The 23,052-nt window shown below is 39.5% G+C and overlaps 1 protein-coding gene across 1 annotated transcript in view; it reads right to left on the minus strand.

Moving 5' to 3' along the window:
* LOC142839973 (uncharacterized) overlaps positions 1 to 13,728 on the minus strand; it is a 238,482-nt gene extending 224,754 nt beyond the window's left edge. The window contains exon 1 of the mRNA XM_075956423.1: positions 13,610 to 13,728. Coding sequence (XP_075812538.1) covers positions 13,610 to 13,612 — 3 coding nt within the window. The 5' untranslated portion in view covers positions 13,613 to 13,728. The remainder of the gene's footprint in view (positions 1 to 13,609) is intronic.
* Positions 13,729 to 23,052: the final 9,324 nt, after the last annotated feature.

Consider the following 23,052-nt stretch of genomic DNA (forward strand, 5'->3'; position numbering starts at 1 on the left):
GTATGTTTTCTTTTATGCTTTTGAAGATGACTCTGAGCTGCAAAGGCCTTACCACACTGATTACACTCATATGGTTTCTCTCCAGTATGTGTTCTTTTATGATTTTGAGGATGACTCTGAGATGTAAAGGCCTTACCACACGGATTACATTCATAGGGTTTCTCTCCAGTATGTGTGCTTTTATGATTTTGAAGACTACTCTGAGCTGCAAAGGCCTTGCCACACTGATTATAATCATAGGGTTTCTCTCCAGTATGTCTTCTTTTATGATTTTGAAGATTAGTCTGAGCTGCAAAGGCCTTATCATACTGATTACATTCATAGGGTTTCTCTCCAGTATGTCTTCTTTCATGGTATTTAAAAGCATTGTACCATGCAAACCCCTTACCACATTGATTACATTCATAGGGTTTCTCTCCAGTATGTATTCTTTTATGCTTTTGAAGATCAGTTTGACATGCAAAGGCCTTACCACATTGATTACACTCATAGGGTTTCTCTCCAGTATGTATTCTTTTATGCTTTTGAAGATCAGTTTGACATGCAAAGGCCTTACCACATTGATTATATTCATAGGGTTTCTCTCCAGTATGTATTCTTTTATGACTTTGATGAGTTTCATAAAGAACAAAGTCTTTATCACCTTCACTATATTCATAGGGTATTTTCCCAGTGTGTTGTCTTTTAAGCACTTGAATATAACTTTGATAAGCAAAGGGTTTACCACACTGCTTAATTTTAGACCGTTTTTCTCCAGTATGTCTTTTTTCATTCTTTAGAAAGTGGGTGTCATCAAAAAAGGCATTAACACATTGAGTATACTCTGAAAGTTTCTTCTCACCATTTTGATTTCTTTCAATCCTGCAAGGATAATTGGCACATTTAAAAGCTTTACCACATTCACTACACTGTTGAACATTATATCTGTATGAACCAATTTATAACTTGTTCCAATTCTAAAAAAAAAATTAGTTATTAAGGTTTTATAACTGTTTAAAATCATGTTTGCTTCTTAATTAGGGATCAGTTTGCATCTAGAAAAATAAGTATGATTATAAAGTCCTCTGTTTCATGGTTTACCTTTTCACATTTACAAAAATACTTTTATATGATACTAGTCACATTTGTGAAGAGAACTGAATACACTGAGAGCTTTACCAACTTTACTGCATTCATAAATTTTACTCTACTGTGAATCATATTACATTTGCTAAGTGAACTAGGACATTCAGAAAAATTTGCACAGACCTAGAACTCATGGGTCATATTTGTAATGTTTACATATTAATAATGATGGTAGAAAACCATCATTATTGCATACTTGAATCAAATTCAACAAGTATACTCGACATGGGAACTACTGCTTATCTTCTTTTCGTTCTTAAGGAGCGGTATGTTAAATCTTTTCATATCCCTATGCTCATAAGCTTATATCAAGTGTAGTGTCTGATACACATAGGAAAGGAAGAATAATTCACATACATGAAATTGAGGTATATGGATTTGTGAGGATTTAATAACCATCTATGCACTTAAAGCTGTGCTTATTTGCATTGTTGCTTTCATTTAAAAGTTCTAGGACAAAGTGAGATCTCATCAGAGGCACACTATTATCAACTTGCACATGAAAATTACCTTGCATAACTCCCAGAACATTGCCAATGTTCTTCAGTGTTATGGTCTTCCCAAATGTATCCTAAAATACAGGACCAGAATATATGTTATATCATTTAACAATGTGCAACATTTAGCTTATTATCTTTTTTTTTAAATATTTATTTATTTATTATGTATATAATATTCTGCCTGTGTGTATGCCTGCAAGCCAGAAGAGGGCACCAGATCTCATTACAGATGGTTGTGAGCCACCATGTGGTTGCTGGGAATTGAACTCAGGAACTTTGAAAGAGCAGGCAGTGCTCTTAACCACTGAGCCATCTCTCCAACCCCTTAGCTTATTATCTTAAGTGCACCCAAAAACTATGACTGCTGTATTCACCTCATTTTTCTTTCTCTAAAACAAATTGCAGAACAACATCATAAACCAAGGAAAAGTTGTTTCCATATTTTGAAACATGAAGGAAATTCATTTTTACCTATAGAAGTGAGGTTCCTGTAGGTCTCCAGCATCACATCTTTATAGAGATTCTTCTGGGAAGGATCCAGCAAATCCCACTCTTCCCAGGTGAAGTTGATATGCACATCATCATAGGTCACTGCCTTCAAAAATATACCACACATGTGTAAAATGGAAAGCATGACAGTGACAAAGTTGGAAATGCATACTTCTTTGACATTATAGTCATATGATTCTGGTGTTCCTTACTCTGACATAGACAGTCACTATAGAGGGAAATTGAAAAGCAGAGTCAACTCTGTCATTTCTGTACCCTTTGTATGGGATACCACCCCATAAGAGCAATGTCTATTGAGAGAAAGAGACAACAAAAAAGATCAACAGTATATAGTATGCCTGAGAAAATTGTATGAGGAGTTACAGACCACACAAAAAAGTAATATGGACACACTTGGTGTATTGGTATATTGTGCCTTTAACCACAACACTCAGATAACAGAGGTGGGTATATTTGCCTCTGAGTTGAATGCCAGTCAAGTCTATGCAACCACGTCTGGGACAGGTGGAAGTACACATTAAGTCACTGTCTCCTTTGCAAAAATCAGTGAAACAAACAAATGGGATAGAAAGAACTGAAAGGCTTTTATTGAAGTTCTTAAAAATAATTTTGCATTCACTCCAGTTCTCTATTTATCTTCCAGACATCTGAAGTGCCATAGTTTAAACTGTAATTCCAATAACATTCTGTAAAAAGGAATTTCATGTATAACACAGTTAAAATAGACAGATGAAAGCACTAGAAATATAAATGTTTGTCACAAATAATCAACACAGAGCTGGAGAGAGGGCAGAGGAATTCAGAGTTTTGCTGGTCTTGAATGGAGGTGGGCACATTTTCCAGTACTAACATGGGGATCACAACTTTCCATTGTTCCATGATCAGGAATTCTGAGATCTTTTTATCACTTTGATGACCAGGTACCCATGTAATGAATATCCATGCAGACATATAAAACAGTCATATTGATTTTTTTTAAAAAAAATTAAATCAAGCATAGCAAGCCAGAAGAAGTTCATGCACCTGCAATTAACTGACTCAGAATGCTCAGGCAGTATTAATGTCATAAGTACATGGCATCCTGGGAATCAGAGTGATACCCTCTTTCAAATTTTAAAATTCAACATATACTTGAACCTCAGCACAGCAGCATATACTTGACATATAAAAAGCCTATATTCCGCCGGGCGGTGGTGGCGTGCGCCTTTAATCCCAGTACTTGGGAGGCAGAGGCAGGCGGATCTCTGTGAGGTCGAGGCCAGCTGGTCTACAAGAGCTAGGTCCAGGACAGGAACCAAAAGCTACAGAGAAACCCTGTCTCGGAAACAAAAAAGCCTATATTCCAGGGCTATCATGCAATAATATAAAAATGAATAGAGCCAGAAATGATGCCCCCCTTTACTTTCAGGAATTTGGAGCCACACAGTAAGGGCTACTTCAACAAGCAAACAAAACAATAAAAAATAGCAGGTTGCCAAACTCCTTAATAGCAACTCTTTCTGCTATATCTCATTTTTACCTATAGAATATAGGGCAGATATAGAATGCAGAGATCAAGCCTATAATGATGGCAAAAGCATTTCAGTATAAGTAGAAAATTGGCTGATTAATGACAAGCATAAAAGAGTAGATATAAATGTCAGGAAATTAGTTGAGGGTATTGAGACCCATCACATACAATGAGGAATTTCATCTAGACAGGCTTCTCCTACTAAAGATTCACAGGAAATTGAAAGGAAACCACTATGGAAAGAAATTTGTTCAAATACATGATCTCTTCTGGGAGGTTGTGCATTCAATCAAGTTCATTCTGACCAGCCACCATTGGTTCATGATCAACAATGGAAAATTGCATTTCATCATTTCAAGAATAGACATTTAATGATCCTCATCTGCAATGGTCCCTACACTGTCCAAATGTGGAATGTCTTCTCTGGCACTCAGGACAATCTGTTGACAGCAACCTTTTGTAAAACCTAAAACACGTTACCTCTTTCTAACATCACTGGCAGAAAATACCATTAACAGTCCAAAAGAGAAAAATGGAGACACAGTAAGGGACAATTGGACCATGGCAAGACTGAAGCAGAGCAGGATAAACCTCAAATCCTGTAGCTCTCTTGTCAGATGTATGGCTTCAGTTTCAAATGACTTAAATGGCCCTGCCTTTCCAACTTCTCATGCATTTCTCTCTTTGGTAACTTCCACTCACTATAAGCAGCTAGGTCTCCATGGAAGTTGTGTCATAACTTAGGTACCTTAACATCTTTTTTTTTATTTATTATGTATACAATATTGTGTCTGTGTGTATGTGTGCAGGCCACAAGAGGGCACCAGACCTCATTACAGATGGTTGTGAGCCACCATGTGGTTGCTGGGAATTGAACTCACGACCTATGGAAGAGCAGACAATGCTCTTAACCTCTGAGCCATCTCTCCAGCCCTTACCTTAACATCTTTGTGCTCAAAATGGAACCCACTGTGTTGTGAAATCACATTTTAAATGTGTTATATTTATTTGTGCTGTGGAACATTTGTTTTAATAATGCAAAGAATTGCTGCATTGGTTTAGCTCTGTGAAGCTGTGATGCTTTTCCTATTTAAAATACCTGGTTGGTCTAAAAACTATTTGAATGACCTATCATATGACAAGAAAGAATAGGCAGGGCTGCCAGGAAAAGAGAATAAATGGAAGGGAAAATCTGGGAAGAAAAAAGAAAGAGGCAACAAAAGGAGAAAACAACAGGAACCTTTAATCCAGCTACACAGCAAGCCATGGAGTAAGAAACAAAGAGAGGAATACAGAATAAAGATAAAAGCCAAGGGGAAATTGTAGAGAGAAGAATTAAGTTAAAAACAACCTGTCTTGAAACAAGCCAAAATCAAAAATTTATAAAAAAAAATGAGCCTCCATGTGTGAAATTTAATTGAGAACTGGGTGGCCGGCCCTAAAGGAACAAGAGAGAAAAAGAAACCACACCACACCCATCTTCAATCCTCACAGCTCCATGCAATGACATCATTGGGCTTTTGACGCTGCCAAACACAGACACCTGCAACAATGGTAAACTGTAACTATAAACTAAAAAGCCATGATCTTAAATTTTGATTCTTTCATGTTCCCAAAACCAACACAAGATTGGTGATGCTGAGAAATTGGATTTCTTAATTGCAAAGAACACTAACGAGCTTGGACCACAGGTGCAGAAGGTTTTGAATGAAGTAGCTTCCTGAGACTATGAGTCACATTGCTCAACCTTCCCTACTACAGAAAATGGCTTTTCTGTAATGATAATAAACTCTTGGAAAATTCCTGCCTGCTTTAACACATAAATGCCCTTTAAAACTACCTTTTCATTTTCATTTATTTCTGCCCTACTTGGTTTTTTTTTACTGTACACCTAAATGAGTCATCAGTGATAAACAGTGAACAGCTTCAATTATTCCCTTAAAGACATTAGCCCATTACATTTTGATATGGCATTACTAAATTTCTAGCACACAGGCAGAAGAGGAAAAATTTTGGAACCAAAATATCACACAAATGTCTGGATGGTCATTAATCCCAGCACTCGGGAAGCAGAGGCAGGTGAATCCCCATGAGTTTGAGGCCAGCCTGGTCTACAAGAGCTAGTTCCAGGACAGTAGGACTGTTACACTGGGAAACCCTGCCTTGGAAAAAAATGAGACAAAAGACTTCAGGCTTGGTTTTTTCATCAATTTTAACTAGTCCTGACTACTATCTGTTTCAAGGCTGTGAAATTTACTCTAAAGGATTTCATTCTTTAAGCTTCATTTTATACGTGTGGATGTTTGCCCGAATGTGTCTGTGTCAAGACCTGCAGAGGCCAGAAGAGGGAATCAGATCCCTTGGACCTGAGTTACAGTAGGTCTAGCAGCATGACCTCTGCCGCCTTCAAAAACAACCATTGCTCTTAATTTCTTTTTTTCTCTTTATCTTTATTACTTATTTATTTTTATTTTTTAAATAAATATTTATTTATTTAGTATACAATATTCTGTCTGTGTGCATGTCTACAGGCCAGAAGAGGGCACCAGACCTCATTATAGATGGTTGTGAGCCACCATGTGGTTGCTGGGAATTGAACTCAGGACCTTTGGAAGAGCAGGCAATGCTCTTAACCACTGAGCCATCTCTCCAGCCCCTTATTTTTTTTTGTATACATTGGTGTTTTGCCTGCACAAACATTGGTGTTTTGTCTGTATAAAGGCATCAGATGCCCTGGAACAAGATTTACAGACAGTTGTGAGCTGCCACGTGGGTGCTGGGAATTGAACTCAGGTCCTGTGTAAGAGCAGCCAGTGCTCTTAACCGCTGAGCCATCTCTCCAGCCCTGCTCTTAATTTCTTTTTTTTTCTTTTTGGACTTTTCGAGACAGGGTTTCTCTGTAGCTTTTGGTTCCTGTCCTGGAACTAGCTCTTGTAGACCAGGCTGTCCTTGAACTCACAGAGATCCGCCTGTCTCTGCCTCCAGAGTGCTGGGATTAAAGGCATGCGCCACCACTGCCCGGCCCTGCTCTTAATTTCTAAGCTATCTCTCAAGCCACATTTTTTATTAAAAATCTATTTTCACACATTTTAATTAAAATATGTTATATCTCTTTACCCCTCTTGTGTCATCTCTCTATTCCTTTCCAAATATTTCTCTTCCAATTCCTTCATTGTTAAGTATGTACTAATAAGTATGGACAAATTTGTGAATAGAATCTGCTGGGTCTATTTCTGTTGGTTGTGTGTTATGCTTTCAGGACTGAACATGTTCATTTGGACACGCAAATGAGATCATCCATGTCTGAAGCTAATTTACCCACTTGCAGTAAAGTTTTACTTGTTATTGAGCAACATGATTCTGATCCTTAAGTGTCCTAGGCTGCCTTTGACAGAAAACATTATTAAAACTATGTCATGGGTATTTATTAATATTTATGTATTTTTAATAATATTAAGAATATGTAAACATGAAGAAAATCTACTTACAACATAGAGTCACCTACATACCTTTTTCTTCAACATTTGCCATTCTGGTGCCCTAAGGCCTGAAGAATATACCAGATCTTCAGAACCTACAATTACAGGGAGTTCTGACCAATCTGATATGTGTGCTATGAATCAAAGATGGGTACCCAAGAGGACCAGTACTCATGAGACAACTCTCTGGGTCCCACATATGTCATTACAATGCTGAAGGTGAAGGTGACCCACTCTTCCTTCTGTCTCTCATCACTTGAAAGATAAAGTCACCTCTGGATGGTTGTCAAAGGATCCCATGGACAGAATGGGAATGGAATTTGTATATTCCTCCTTATTTTCATTGTTAAGACAGCTCTCTCTATGTGAGTAAAGATAAAAAAGGATCATTGAATTCAGTCTAAGTCCAGCCAAATTTTATTAGGAAAAGTTCCATAATTTGAAGTAGGCTTTCTTCTGGGACTTTTTTGAAACAGGATATGTCTACATAAACATGGGTGCCAGGAATTTATTATGTGGAACAAGCTGGCCTCAAACTCACTCAGATTGGCCACACCCACACTCCTTTGTACAGTGATTACAGCCATGCACCTCTAATTCCAGCTGAAATATGTATTTTAAAGGACATATCATTGAATGAGAGAAAAAAGAATAAAATAAGCTTTTAAAGGATAGCATGATTGTTTTGATGAATGTCAATATTCAGTCTAAGAGTTAGTAATAAGTCTAAGCTATGGTGCAAGCATTTATAAGTTTTATTAAGCTTCTGGGTCAATTGTTTATAAAGTGGCTGCTGTGTATTTTGGGAGTTTTGGGTGGGGCAGAAACATCCACCTAAAAAAGGCACCCAATGAAATGATAGGATAAAAATGTAGATTATTGAATCTTCTCTTTAACCCTATAATTTGTTAAGCAATATGGCTATGGATAAAGCCTTGGCTTTGGCAGCTGGATCCACCCAATTCCTTAGATTTCTGAGATTCTAGTCTCACAGCTGAGGAACTGGCAGGAGCGATGTTTATTGCCACAATTCTATGGAGTTTCAAGGTCCTTATCACCACCTAGAAGCATGATGGTGACTGTACATAAGACACCATTTAAGTGTTTGGTGCGGTGCTTCTTAAAAGGGCTGCAAGGTTTTTACAGCTAAAGCTGAGTCAGGAAGCTTCTCTTAAATGAGAAACGCTTGCCTCTAGCAAACAGAGCCCAGCTAAGAAAATGCTGATAACAAGAAATCATGCTTAACTCTGTTCTTTTGTGTCTTAATTTCCAAGCTATCTAAGGTTTAAATATGATTTAGTTATCCACATTGACAACATTTTCTAAAGGTAAACAAAGAAGAGAGATTTGGGGGAAGGTTGGGACAGAGAGAAATAGTGGGAGGAAAGACTGCAGTCAAGATGAAAGAATAAATAAAAGATAAATGAAAGAGAGGAATGAGGAAAACTGAGGGAAGATTGGGTCAAGGAAAGGTGAAAATTTAGGAGGGCAAACGACAAATCTTGTGGCTCTATCTCAGGTATATGGGCTTTATTTCCAAAGGGCTTAGAAAGTTCTGTACCTGCTGAAGCATTAATCTAATTGACATTTAATAATAAGAAATCAGGAATCAGAAAGCAGGGTAAGAACTGAAAGATCAGAGAAGCAGTTAACCAACAAATTGTGACTACCACCTCTTCAGTTTCTCCATGTTAGTAAAGTGCTAATATTCTCTTAGGCCTGCCTTAGGAATCCTGACTCTTATCTGTCCAGAGTCCTCCAAACCTCTATGGTAATTTTTGGTCAGGTAGTGTTTAACTCTGCTGTGATGCTAAGGAAGCTTTATTATCAGAATATAATCAAAATATCACACATTTCCCTATTTGTCTTTTCTTTTTTTTTTTAATGCCACTACATGTCTCTATCTTTCCCAGATGCCCTCTGATGCGCTATGATTACTTTCTTTTATTTATTTATTTATTTATTTATTTATTTATTTATTATGTATACATTATTCTGTTTGCTTGTATACCTGCAGGCCAGAAGAGGGCACCAGACCTCATTACAGATGGTTGTGAGCCACCATGTGGTTGCTGGGAATTGAACTCAGGACCTTTGGAAGAGCAGGCAATACTCTTAACCACTGAGCCATCTCTCCAGCCCCTCCCTATTTGTCTAATTAAAAAGTGAATGTTTTAACTAACACAGTAAAACTAGATACACTAAATAAAATAACTATATATGATATATACAGAGAAGAATTATACTAACAATGTTCAATCCATTTGCATTTGGTAAATTTAGAGAAAATGTTTGATCATCTATCCTATTTTAGTAAGCCCAAGGTGTTGTACATAAATTACATTTTATCCTATACTTACCAACTTTAAATAATCTTTTTATGTCTCTTATATACTTTATACATTTTATGTCATTTTTTTCAATTTGTTAACATGCATAATTACAATCATCGAGTCTTTAGCTCCATCAGAGAACCCAGAAGGATATATTACCTGAGTAAACAGGAAGTATAAAGCAAACAACATTTAAAATGAAGAAACAACACCACCTGTCTATTTAAAATGTAGTGGTGCATGCCGTTAATCCCAGCACTTTCATAGCATAGGCAGATACATCAGTTCGAGGCCAGCCTGTTCTACAAAGTGAATTCCAGGAAAGCCAGAGGAACACAGAGGAATCTGTCTTAAAAAAAAGGAAAGAAAATGTCTTTTTTTTTTCACCTTAAAAATTCACCTAACATGATTATAAGCATGGTGATAATATGTGACTATTAGGCCAATTTATTCTTTTGGACAGGGATATTTTATTTGGATGATGTGTTCTTTTTTAGAAATCTCAGTTGTCTACTGGTTTTTAGATTCCTTAGATACTTAATAGATATTTTCATACTTTTGTAAAGACAAATCAAAATTCTGTCATAACCCTAACTTTATGTTGTTTTATTTTTTGGAAATTATATTTAATCAAAAGGAAAATATCTTTTAATCTTATGAATTACTTAAGATTGAATGGTTATGCTCTCTGATAAACTATTGTCTCTTTTACTCAAGAGATCTTTTAGTTTGAAACTAATCTTTAAGGATTTAAGTGGTCTTGATAACTTTATTCGCCAATTGAATACATATCTTGGTTTTTATTCTGAACGCAATGTATCTTTAAAGCATACAAGTTGGTTTAACTAAGCAGGGTTTTTTATTATTTATTATTATCTAATGTCTACCCACAGCTGTTGTTTCCTTTTTATTAGCATTTAAAACTTGATTAGTTAATAATCTATTGTGTAACCTATCTCTATGGCCTTACTTAGCCCTTTCTGTGAACTGAGCATATATTTTAAGATGCCTGATGAAGTGTTAATTTAATTAATTTTTTTTTGTTTTTTCGAGACAGGGTTTCTCTGTGGCTTTGGAGCCTGTCCTGGCACTAGCTCTTGTAGACCAGGCTGGTCTCGAACTCACAGAGATCTGCCTGCCTCTGCCTCCCGAGTGCTGGGATTAAAGGCGTGTGCCACCACCCGCCCGGCCTAATTAATTTTTTTAAATATCAAAACAACATAAAAAATGACTTAAAATCTGCTTCCTGCTACATGCATTATGGCATAATAGGTGGATTGTGCCCTATCTACCCGTCTAAAACACTGCACACTTGAAAAATCTTGGCACATTAGAAACTCCTTTTGTCCCCTGGAACTAAGCTTCACTGGATCCCACCATTGCAGCTAGTGGTAACACCATGTTAAAAGCACTCTACTCAACCACTGCTCTACCAGGTCCTAAACAATTTGTAATCTTTAAAACACAAACCTGAAACTGGAATGCAATATTCAGAACTTCTAGAAACTAAACCTTCAGTTTTCTAATCTCTCTTCCCACTGCACAACAAAAGCAGTGCCCATGTGTGTACTCTGGACAGAGATACAACCAGCATCATTTCCTTCCATTCCAGGGCTGTAGTATTTCTATACCCAAAGAAGCTCAGAGGAAAAGGGCCACTGCCAACATGAACCACATGGACCAACATAACTGCAGTCTAGCTCATGGTACTTCCAAGTCTCAGCAGAAATGACATTTCAACAGACCTGCTCTGAACACCCCCCACTCATTATGGGATAGCTTATGGTCTTCCTTACCACCCCCTACAATGGAGTCAGAAGAGAATCATGAAAAGAACTGACAAACTGTTTGCCACTAGTACTCTTGATTGCTAACCCTTCCCAGAATCCCTCACTGGCTAAGGCCACTCAGCTGGGCCTCTCAATATTAGCAGCTCCTCTACAGGAGGATCAAAGATCAAATGACTCAGAAAGCACAATCCTTCCAGTTCTGCCCTCCCAGCCCAGCAGACAGGGCCCCAGTTTAGACAGTTTGTATTTAGTACACATTTTCCCACTCTACTAGAGCACATCCTCTTCCTCATCTAAAGCACAGGGTCCTCTGTGTGCACATTCCACTACATACCCACTTTCCAGTTCAGCATCCCATTGGCTCAGAGATGGGAAATCCTGCAGACAAACAGGTCACATTCATAACGTAACTACAGTAACTGTGTAAATGTGGTTACTTTGTAACTGTTGTTAAAAAAGAACAGACCAGGAATTAGAAAACAATCCAGGGATCTTAGGGCTTGGAGGCAGCAAGGAGAATGTAAATATAATGTAGTTGTCATCTCAAAAACTATTTTTTTATATTTATTTATTTAGTATACAGTATTCTGTCTGCTTGTATGCCTGCAGGCCAGAAGAGGGCACCAGAGGGCTGGTGAGATGGCTCAGTGGTTAAGAGCATTGCCTGCTCTTCCAAAGGTCCTGAGTTCAATTCCTGGCAACCACATGGTGGCTCACAACCATCTGTGATGAGGTCTGGTGCCCTCTTCTGGCCTGCAGACATGCACAAAGACAGAATATTGTATACATAATAAATAAATATTAAAAAAAAAAAAGAAGAGGGCACCAGACCTCATTACAGATGGTTGTGAGCCACCATGTGGTCACTGGGAATTGAACTCAGGACCTTTGGAAGAGCAGGCAATGCTCTTAACCACTGAGCCATCTCTCCAGCCCTCAAAAACTATTTTGAAATCTTGGGACAGACTTTATGATCATATACCGCAGACACTAGGGATTTGTATTAGAGCACAGTAAAAATTTTTCATGTATTTTCTCTAAAGATCAATGTCTTAATTGAGAAAAGTCCTGTTAAGTCGGGTCACAACATTTTGCCCAGATCTATTGTAGATGAACTACTGTAAATATAGCAATTAGGTTTAAAGATAAGGTCAGTCCCTTTCCCAGTTTCCTTTTGGTGCTGGTCTGTGGACTGCAAACAATGGTCAATCAGGACATTCACAGAGCATATACAGTTGACTACCAGATTCCACATAGCTAATCTCAACCACTTAAGAAGGAGGAAAGTTTTCACCCTCGGTCCAGCCTCTCCTTTTCTGCACTGTGTCTCCACCAGCTTCAATAAACTCTTCCTCCTACTGTAGTCTGAGGACAGAAGGAATGCTCCACATGCAAATCTTTCCCTGCAACTGCAATGCAGAGTCAACTACATGACTCACATGCATAATTTTAAAACTGTGAGGTGGTGCAATCATTTTTAAAGGAGTTTTGAAAGTCTAGTGTACAGGACAGCAAGGTCATTGCCCTGGACAGCAGCAGACCAAGGCCGCCTGCATCAACATAAGAGAACTTGTTTCAGAAACTATTTTTCTAACAGGATGGAAATGCAGCTGTTCTAGAATTAATATAACTTTCATTGAGAAATCACTTCACACACTGGCGGTGCCAAACTGTAATGCCTCCTTGAAAGGCTTGATAGAGGTTGTTCTTTTATATGGGGAATCAACAGTGGATTCTTTGTAGTGGTTTGGAGCCAAATATCTGGACAATCCAGTTGAACAAACTGTACCCTAACATCCTAAACTCTAACAGCCCTGAATAAAACACATTTATCTTCTGGGTTATTAAGAGGCAGTCCTCCCTCAGCTAATTCTACTTTGTGAGACTGAACTATTTCCAAGGCATTGGCAAATCCTTGGAAGGAAATGATGCTGGTTGTATCAGCAATTCTCCTCTTCTACGTTGCAGCTAAAAAGTGCTGCACTACCCAACCGGTGAGATGCCTTGATACGATCCACATAGTTAAACTTAAATGGAGATTGTATGTAAGTTAAATGCAAAGTGCTCAATATCGAGAAGATGCTGAAGAACCTAGGCTTCACTGACTTTGGCATATTGAAGTTGACAAGATGTTTGTACACACAGCACCCTGCTCCCAATTCTCTAAGCGGATTAATCCCAAAGCGCAAAGTTATTCAGAGGTCTGTCCCTAGGTCTAGGAATTAACAGGACCACGTGGGACTTCACAATGCAGAGGATCTGGCGGCAGGTTCCCATGCGGATCCTGGGAGGATGCACCATGCTGTCTCCCGCACCTCACCCTCGGCTCCTCCCCATCTGGAGACAGCATTGCCCCGCTCACCATGCTGTGGTTTCTCAGCTCGCCAAAGCTCTCAGTTTATCAACTCCCTGCAGCAGAAACTTCACCGGAACACAGAAACTTCACCGGAACACAGAAAACAAACGGCGCCAGCTCCTCTGCAAAATCGAAACTGAAAGCGGTGCCCGGAAGAGCCCTGCATAACATCTGACTGGCAGGTCACCTGGAGGGCCTGATTGGCTAGTGAGGGAGACCTGAGTGACAAGAACTCCTCCCACAGGACTGAAGTGCGCTTAAAGAGACAGCACAGAGATTTTGGGCCTCTCCAGCCACCTGAGTCAAAGATCTTTTCTTGATTGGCTGAGATATGCATTTCAATAGCACTTGCCCCTGGCTATAAAAGCCGACACCATCATAATCTTGCACTCCACAGGAACTCTCCCTTTTACGTCCAGAATACGACCTGGCCAGTTAGCTTGTACAGTGCACTGTGCTGTGCTAGGTGGGTGTAGGGATTTCCTGTCCCACAGGGGAAAGATGCCCAGAATATTAACAGCTAAAGAGTTTTAAGGTCACAAAAGGAGATGTTTGTTCTGTGGCTTCATGCTGAGGTCAGATGAACTGAAGATACTTTTTACATGGTTTTCATGGGGATTCACACAACAGAAAAGAGAAAAGGAGGAACCAGATCTCAAACAAGATGACTGGTCTTTCCCCCATCAGAAGGCTGGATGATGGCTCCATTGCTTTATGGGTTTTATTACTGAAATTTGAAGCAAACTCCAGGAAATAATAATAAAAAGAGTAGTGTTCATGGAAATGTGAATATGTAGAGAATAATGGCGCTAGAAGGAACTGCAGTATTCAAGATTCTCCACATGAACAGGACAGGTAGAATGAATCTCAACATGTATGTAAAAAGTGGGCTTAGTAGAATGTTTCACAAGCTGTGTTTCAGTGTTTCAGGTGTCTAAAAATAGCTACTTATAAATGACAATTAAAGAATTCCGTATATTGCTTTTCAGCCTTTTCCCAAAGATCAAGTGAAGAATCCAGTAGTTGTTCAGCCCATGAGGCTTGATGTCTCAACTGATTTTAAGTATTCACCAAAATGTCAAAGAAGTAGTCTCTAGTACTAATAAAGGAATGAGCTTGGTATCCTGAGCAAGTTGATAAAAAAGAGACTTTTCTACTTCAATATACTTTATATGCAATTGCTGCTACCAGAAGGTGAGGTTAAAATTAGATCATAATCTTGTTTGATTCAGATTTTCTTGCTTTTGTGATTTCAAGACAGGATTTTTCTGTGTAGGTGTGGAACTCATTTGGTAGGCCAGACTGGTCTCAAACTCAGAAAATCCCAGTGCCTCTTGTTGTGCCCAGATTATGACCACCAGAGAGAGACCACCAAATAGGCCCAGTCTCTAATAAGCAAGGTTTAATCAGCATTATACAAACATGTTTGGAACTCATTTCCATCCCCCTTACAGCAAGGTAGAGAGGAGTTTACCTCCTCTGTGGGGTAAGCTTTTAAAGCCTTAACTACAAAGAGAATCTTTGATGTTGCCTTGGCATGGGTACAAGGACTTTTGCTCCCTCCCATTCTGTAAAGTCAGCTTTCTCCTTGTTCTTAGAGCAAGGCCACTGTCCTTGAGTTAGGCCATCTTTAACAGCCTGTACCAGGTGGCTGGCTGGGCTGACCTAGGTGACCTTCTGCTTGGAATCTTGCAGGTGGGAGAGGGGAATTCCACTATCTTCCTGAGAAAACATTCTGCTAGGAAATTTCTTCTCTTCCCTTTGATAATAAGGGACCTCTTGCTCCTGAGTCCTGGTGTTAAAGGTGTGCATGGCCACCAAGCAGCTAAAGGTGGGTCCTATTATTTCAAACTATCCAGATTAGTGGAGGATTTTCCAATTCCAAAACCTTTAAGTAAAATCTCTCTCAGGTATAATTAATTCTTTGTGTATTGATTAATTCCAGAGGTAGTCAGTTTGACTACCAAAAATAGCCATTTCTACAGCCAAGACAAAAGAAATGAAAAAAAAAATTATTCTTGCTGGAGGCACAAAGTGCAAGGGAGTTATTTAAAAACAGTGCTTTTCCTCAACAAAGGAAGAATGGGGATTTTCCTTAGGATGTCTGAACACACTCATGATATGTTCTCCCTTTTCTTAAGCATGCTAAATTAACAAATCCACTAGTGAACATGATTCCGATGTAAAAACAGATATTTAGGGAATTCTTACCATGAAGTCTTGTAGGAACATATCTAAATTAGACAAATGTTGGAAAGAAATGTCTCTGGCATGTTCATATTTTATCATAAGGTCTTAGTTGAAAATCAAGTAGATGACATTGTGAAAAGTTGATTGTCAATCTTGATGATCAATCTAAAAGATAACTGTACCAACACCATATATCTCACAGACACAAAAGATAGAGAACACAAAACCAGAAAACTTCAAGGAAAAGTCACCTAAAAGCCCTCTATACAGTGCTCCTTGATGAACGGTTATGATGATCTCTGTTACTCTCAGAGCAAAGCTGGTTTTGCTCTGAGCAGGGTGGCAAGACAGAAGGCTATAGCTGCTTCCATGCAAGGTAAGAAGGAGTCCATTTTAACTAGACCTGGCTTGCTGTCTGTCTCGGGGTCAGGACATCACTGTAGAGAATTTCATTTTTTCTTTTTTCTAACCTTAAAAAATCTTTAGTTATATAGTGTTTTGCTTGCATGTGCCTATGCACAGTACCTACAGAGGGCAGAAGAAGGGAGGAGATACCTGGGACGTGAATCAGAACAAATGGTGGGCTAGCATGCAGGGTCCAGGAATGGAATCAGGGTCCTCTGTGAAAACAACCAGGGATGAGCCATCTATCTAGCCCCTCTTTTTAATTTAAAATTAATCTTTAAAAATTGTTAATCAAAAGAAAATACATCACTTTTTTATTTCATTATTCCATCCCTGCCACAATTCCCTTCCAACTTCATCCTTGTTAAGTGTGGGTAAATATGTATGCTGAAATACATAAATATGTTATACCCAAATCTGCAAAGTCTCCAAAAAGCCAACAAGGAGATCAAGTCCTATACATAAAAGCAAAGAGCCTTTATTTTATGCAAGTTTGCAAACTCGGTCTCTCTGCATGTCCTGTGTATTGGAATAACTGGAGAGCCCTGAGATGAGTTAGAGTTTGGTTTTTATATTAGTAAAGGTGGGGATGAGGGGTTTCTAAGGTTCAGGACCCCTGATTGACTGACATTTGCCTAGGGGTGTCCTGGTGAGTGTGTGCTGGCAGATGATCCAATCTAAAATGTTTGGAATGTTAGGCATTTCCTTTGGATGGTCTCTTTTTGGGTGGTGCTTGGGTAATCTCAGTTTATATTGATATGGATTTTTGTAAATTGATACAAATTTATAGTTGTTTTGTTAGAAAATTATATATATACATATATTTGTTTCTAATCTCAATCAAAGTATTGTACCTATGTACCTTATTTAACAATTCAATGCAAATTTGTAGGCCTTGAAAGTTATTATATCAACTAACTAGAATATCATGAAATATAATTTAGTAGTCATCAATTATAATCCATCTTGTAGTTATATTAGGTATATTTTCAAGGTCAAGCTGAGATATACTTTAGATAGTCTATGACAATTGGGCATGACTTACCATGGGTATGTTTTTCTCTGTAAATGTGACCAGAAAAAGGAAGTAGGAGTTTATGTTCGCTCTTTGTTAGTCAGAGCTGGTGCAATCCTGGCTGTTGGTCATCATAGCTCTTGGGAGAATTACATGACAGGAGCATCTAGAACAGTGGCATCTACCTAGTTCTCTATTTCTGAGTTTATTTTTCCTTTGAACCCTGAATAAATTGTTAAATACACTTGTGTGGTTTCTCACTTCAATAGGAAGCATGGTGGTGTGCACGCAGACTTGGTACTAAAGAAAGAGCTGAGAGCGCTACATCCAAATCACCAGGCAGCAGGTAGTGAAAAATACTTATATGTCCCTTGACCCAAGAATGAACAAGGAAAGTGGGCTACATTTACACAACTGAGTACTACACAGTAAAATAATGACATCTTGAAATTTGCGGGCAAATGGATGGATCTAGAAAACACTATATTGATTGAGGTAACCTAGACCCAGAAAGAAATATTGAATATATTCACTCATAAGTAACATTTAGACATAAAGCGAAGAAACACCAGCCTAAAATTCACAATTCCAGAGAACCTAGACAACATGAGGACCCTAAAAGAGGCATACATGAATCTAATATACATGGGAAGTAGAAAAAGACAAAGTCATGACATGTTAGTTCTCAGTCACAGTTGTGTTTGTTTATACAGCTTGTACCCACATAATAGAAAAGAACTTTTTCAATCCTGCTGTTGACATGATATTTTTATGAATTCTGATGTCATCATCACATTCCCAAACAATAATTATTCAGTTTCTACATTTCCTTATGCTAGAGGACCTGACAGACCCATCCATGCTATATATATATATATGACAGAGCCTATTCCTGATTATATCTTGAACCTGAAGAAACAATGGAGTCAATTCTGCATCATCTGGTATAAATTCTGTGGTTTCAATATGCAAAGTTACTCTTTCTGCATATTGCAAATCAATAACTATGTTGAGAATTCCTTTAAATTCCCTTAGTACAGAAAATAGAACAATAAGACAAATAACTATTAAAGGGACTAAAGATAATCTAAGATAAACTGTAATTATGCTCTAAACCTACATCATCCAAACCTCTCCAGAATCACAAAAGTTCTAATCAATTGATTGTTCTTGCAGAAGGCCCAGTGTAGGTGTGGGGTTCTTCTGGGAACAACTGTTCACAGCTGTTTAGTCCTGTGCCATTAGGCAGAAATTCACAATGACTGGAAAGGTTACTGAGAAGTTTCTTTATGACATGGGGACTAGAAAGCAGAGAGAAGGAATACAGGAAAGGCCAGGGAAATATATAACTTGCACGGCACATCTCCAGTGACCTACTTCCTCCAACTATACTCTAAAGATCACACTATCCCCAAATGGTACCACTATCTGGGAAACAAGTCAATAAGCATATGAACTATGGGCTCATTTCATTTTCAAACTCTAACCATGGCAATGAACTCCTAAAGACTAAAGCTAGACTTCACAATTGCTAGTCATTCTGTGTCATCTGTTTATCTAACATCTATCCATCTGTTCACACTGTTTTCATAACCTGCTCTCTAGGAGATGGCAGTGGGGCATGGGGAGATGTTAAAGTCCTTAGTGCAAGAATTAGATACCTGATTTTGGGTTCCCAGCACCCACATAAAATGTCAGGTTCTGGATGCCTATGCCCGTAATTCCAGGTCAGGGGAAGAAGCAGACAAGAAGATTCCTGGGATTTATTGATTAGTTAGAGTAGGAGAATTTGAGCGCTCCACTTTGAGATACTGTCTCAAAAAAATTAGAAAGACAGATTGATAGGTACATAGATAGGTAGGGAGATAAAGCACATGGAGTCCAATCTCAAGGCTAAATGGAATTATCTGACAAACTAAACCAAAACTAATCAATGCTGACAGAATATCTGTAGTTGAGAGGGCCTGAGAAGACAGGTGAGATTTTCTTGTAAGAAGAAGGAACTCAGTTTGAGCCCAAGAATCCATGCTGAAGAGAAAAAGAAAAAAGTCACAAGGACTTTTAACACTAGTAATGGGAAAGGGACATGGAGACAAATGAGTACCTGGGGCTTGTTGGTCAGCTAGCCTAGTCTACTTGGAAAGTTACAAAGCAATCAGACCCTATCTGAAAAGAAATAGAAAATAAAAGTTTGGTCAAATCAAAGGCCTGAAACCAGAGATTCACTTCCGTCTTCCAAATATATACACACACATATATACAATCACATACTTATATTTCCACAAGTATATACACACAGAATGCCCAAACATACACACACAGTTGTACAATAGCACATACAAATTCATACAATAGTACATACAATTCATTGCTAGCTCTGATTGTGTCTTTCTATGGTTATTTATGCTGGTTTATATTTGTAACACACACATTCTCAGCTATTGAGTAGGTCTGATGTAAAAAAGATATCAACTTTGTGACAGGTTTTGAATATTTTGCAAAGCAAATCCCATGTACAAGGAACATCTGTGGTGGGGTGATTATTCTGTTGTATACTCTGAAGAATTGTCACTCCATTTGCTTTAATAAAGCAATGACTGGCCAGCAGATAGGCCTGAGACAGAGGGAGCATGTCTAGATTGTGTAATGCTAATAAATGTTCTACTATGTGGAGAATATGTGTTAACTTAAAAATGTCACAGGCAGTTAGTAATAAGCCTGATATATTGGTCAAGTGTTTTCAATTATTAAAAGCCTCGATGTAGTTACTTTGAACTGGTATGTAGGAAAGAAATGACTGTTTAAAAATGGCATTCCGGAAGAGCAGAGGCATTCTGTAGGGCTGGGTTGAAAGCCTCCGTCTAATAGCATCGGCCTGACCCCCAGTTTGGGGGGCACCTCGCCAGGGGCTGTCCTCCCTTACTCTAGCCTTGTATGTACTTGGTATAAACCAAGACGCCAAGAGCGGGTCTCGCTCTGGGGTCAGAGAAGGAGGAGAGTGACCAGTCCTGGGCTGTTCCTGCATACCCCGCGGCCACCATAACTCCAGCCCTAGGGAGTGGGCAGGACCTCTAGCCACGCCTTGCTCCCTGCTTTTCCTCTCCTTCAGCGTTGTCTACTAGCTACTTTTCCTGCTCTCTCTCCCAGGAGACAAACGTTTGAGCCTGAGATGGCAGCCACCCTGCTCATGGCTGGGTCCCAGATCAGAATTAATGCCAATGCCTTCTCGACATTTCTAACCATGTCTCTAATTTCAAGAAGAAAGGCTGGGACTAAATTCCTAGATGCTAAGTAGTGAGGAAGCATTGTGTGATTTCAGGCCCCTGTGACATTTGAAGATATGGCCATGCACCTCACTCGGGAAGAATGGAGACCTCTGGATCCTACACAAAGAGACCTTTACAGGGACGTGATGCAGGAGAATTACGGAAATGTTTTCCCCTTCTCCAAAATAGTTAGTTTTCTTCACCGATTTTATTACATGAATCGCTTCATCAGAAGCAGCCCCCATTCCTAGTAACTTAAAAGCTGAAGACCAGAGGACAAGATGCTGGTGGATGCTTAGTCCTGGAAATGGAGTAGGTTTTTCAAAAGTTGTTTTTTCCTCTCGTATCTTTGGCCCCAAAAGACTGTAATGGGAATGTAGAACTGGACTAGGGTGGCCGCAGCTGCTCTGGCAGAAGGCAGGCGGACTTGTCCTGGGTAGCCACTGTTCACACACCGCAGTGGCCGGGCTCATGCACTTCCCTCCCAAAGGGTTTTTTCCTTGAGTAGCTCATATTGGTACCTTGCCATCTTGCGCACAGGATTCTGCACGCTGAAGGCAGTGACTGAATCAATTCCCTTGTTTCTCACTTGTGTATAGCTTGCACGCTTTTGAAAGCTACCCGAAGATACAGTGTGAGAGGAGAAGGGTACAAGGTTGAGGACCAAGGGCCCTTGGATGGTGGTGACCTTAGCAAGAGATACCCATTGATGCTGTCATTAATCAGGTTTATGAATTGTCTTCAGAAATCACTTTAGAGATGGCAGTGTGGAAACTGCCTTTAGGAAAGGACAGGACCGCAGGTGATGATGGAAGGAGTAGAAATGGGTTGACTCCTTCAGGGAAGGGAGCACCGAGCCCTTCCCAGGGAGCGACAGTCATTTCTGTGTCCTTTGCCATGTAACTTTTACAGTTAGGTCACTCGCCCTTGTACTGCTAACTCTAGGGTTTGATAGGGCCACGCCCCAGTCTCTATCGTAGCTTGCATAAAGGCATGTGTATGTATAGTGAAGTGTGTATTCTAATAGCAGACCGAATTCCTAAGAATCAGCATGTTCTTACGTGATGTAGACCATAAGCTAGAACTGTAGGCATACTCCATGGGAGAGAATTCCTTTATTTTTTTTGTGTTATGGGAAAGAATTTGACACTAGTGCGCAGGCGTGCACTCTCCTGTAAGGCTTGGTTTTGTACAGAACTAAACTCTTGCTCGTATGTGTCCATCAGTTTTGAGACAATGACTGGACAGTTAGGTCCTTTGCCCTTTCTCAGACTGAGTTATCTTCTCCTGTGATGAAACCTCTTTGGCCTCATCAGAAGAAATGAATAAGCCTAAAGAGGAGTGTGTCCCGCCTCCAGGTACAAAGAGTTACAGTGAGAGTTGCCCAGTGTCGCCCAGTACCTCACTTCTCTTTATCTCAGCCCAGGCAGGAATGATGAGTAGCCCGGATATTGGTGTTTACTCCGTCCCGTGGGGATGGAAGGGGATGGGGCCCAGTGCATTTTATGGTGCTTAGTGCAGACTTGTAAATGTTAACATGTTTTTTTTTCAAGAAACCTTTTTTTTTTGCAGGGGTGGGGATTGGGGGTGGCACACGCCTTTAATCCCAGCACTTGGAAGGCAGAGGCTGGCAGATCTCTGTGAGTTCATGGCCAGCCTGGTTTACAGGATCGAGTTCCAGGACAGCCAGGGCTACACAGAGAGTCCCTGTCTTGAAAAAAAACAAAAAAATTTTTTTGTTGAAGTTCTTTGGGATTTGGCATTTAGTGCTTTCACTACAGAGTCACTGTGAGCGCAGCTGGGTGACACCTACCATGTCATTCACTAGTGACAGCCTTAAAAGCAACCGAATGAAAAGCACTCCGAGTGGCCCCTCCCATTTGAGTATGAACTTGGGGCAGGCACGTGGTTTCTATTCTGTACGACATCTAGCCTGCCGTGGGTATTCACATTTTAACCGTTAGGTGACTTATGTATTCTTGGTAACTAAATTCAGATATGGCATCTGTATGTAGCCAATGACTTGGTTGAGTCATTGTAAGTGTCTGCTTGGGAGTAGCTTGTAGAAGACAGCACCTCTGATCCAACTTCATTTTACCCCTTTCCCTACCCTGTCCCCATCCCCCCAGCCCTGCAACGCCACCTCCAGCCTAAAGGTTTTGCTAGTGTGCCATTTGCTGCTTTTGCCTTGTAGATGAAAGGCTCAGGGAGGGTCTCTGATTGTCTTCCCATCTCCCCATACCTGTCTGCGCCAGCTGAGTGCCCTCCCTCCTGCAGTCATCCGCTGCCCACTCCCAGTGCTGAGCTCTGTGGAAGTCGTGCGTCTCTCACACTTCACCAATGCTGTTTGCAGGCCCCTGGCTGTTCCTGCACATACCCAGACACTCTGTGCCTGTGTTCTGTGGTTGTGGAGAGCGGATCCCATTGGTATTGGTTAGTTATCCTAGTGTCTTGTCTATGGCTGTATTATCCTAACAATATTCTATAATTAAAGGTATAATTTTTAAAGTAAAAAAAAAATAAAAATGGCATTACAATGTGTGGCCAAAAATTTCAGATAAAATTTGAAATAC

This window comes from Microtus pennsylvanicus, chromosome 22 (genome assembly GCF_037038515.1).
Source record: "Microtus pennsylvanicus isolate mMicPen1 chromosome 22, mMicPen1.hap1, whole genome shotgun sequence".
Classification (NCBI taxonomy): domain Eukaryota; kingdom Metazoa; phylum Chordata; class Mammalia; order Rodentia; family Cricetidae; genus Microtus; species Microtus pennsylvanicus.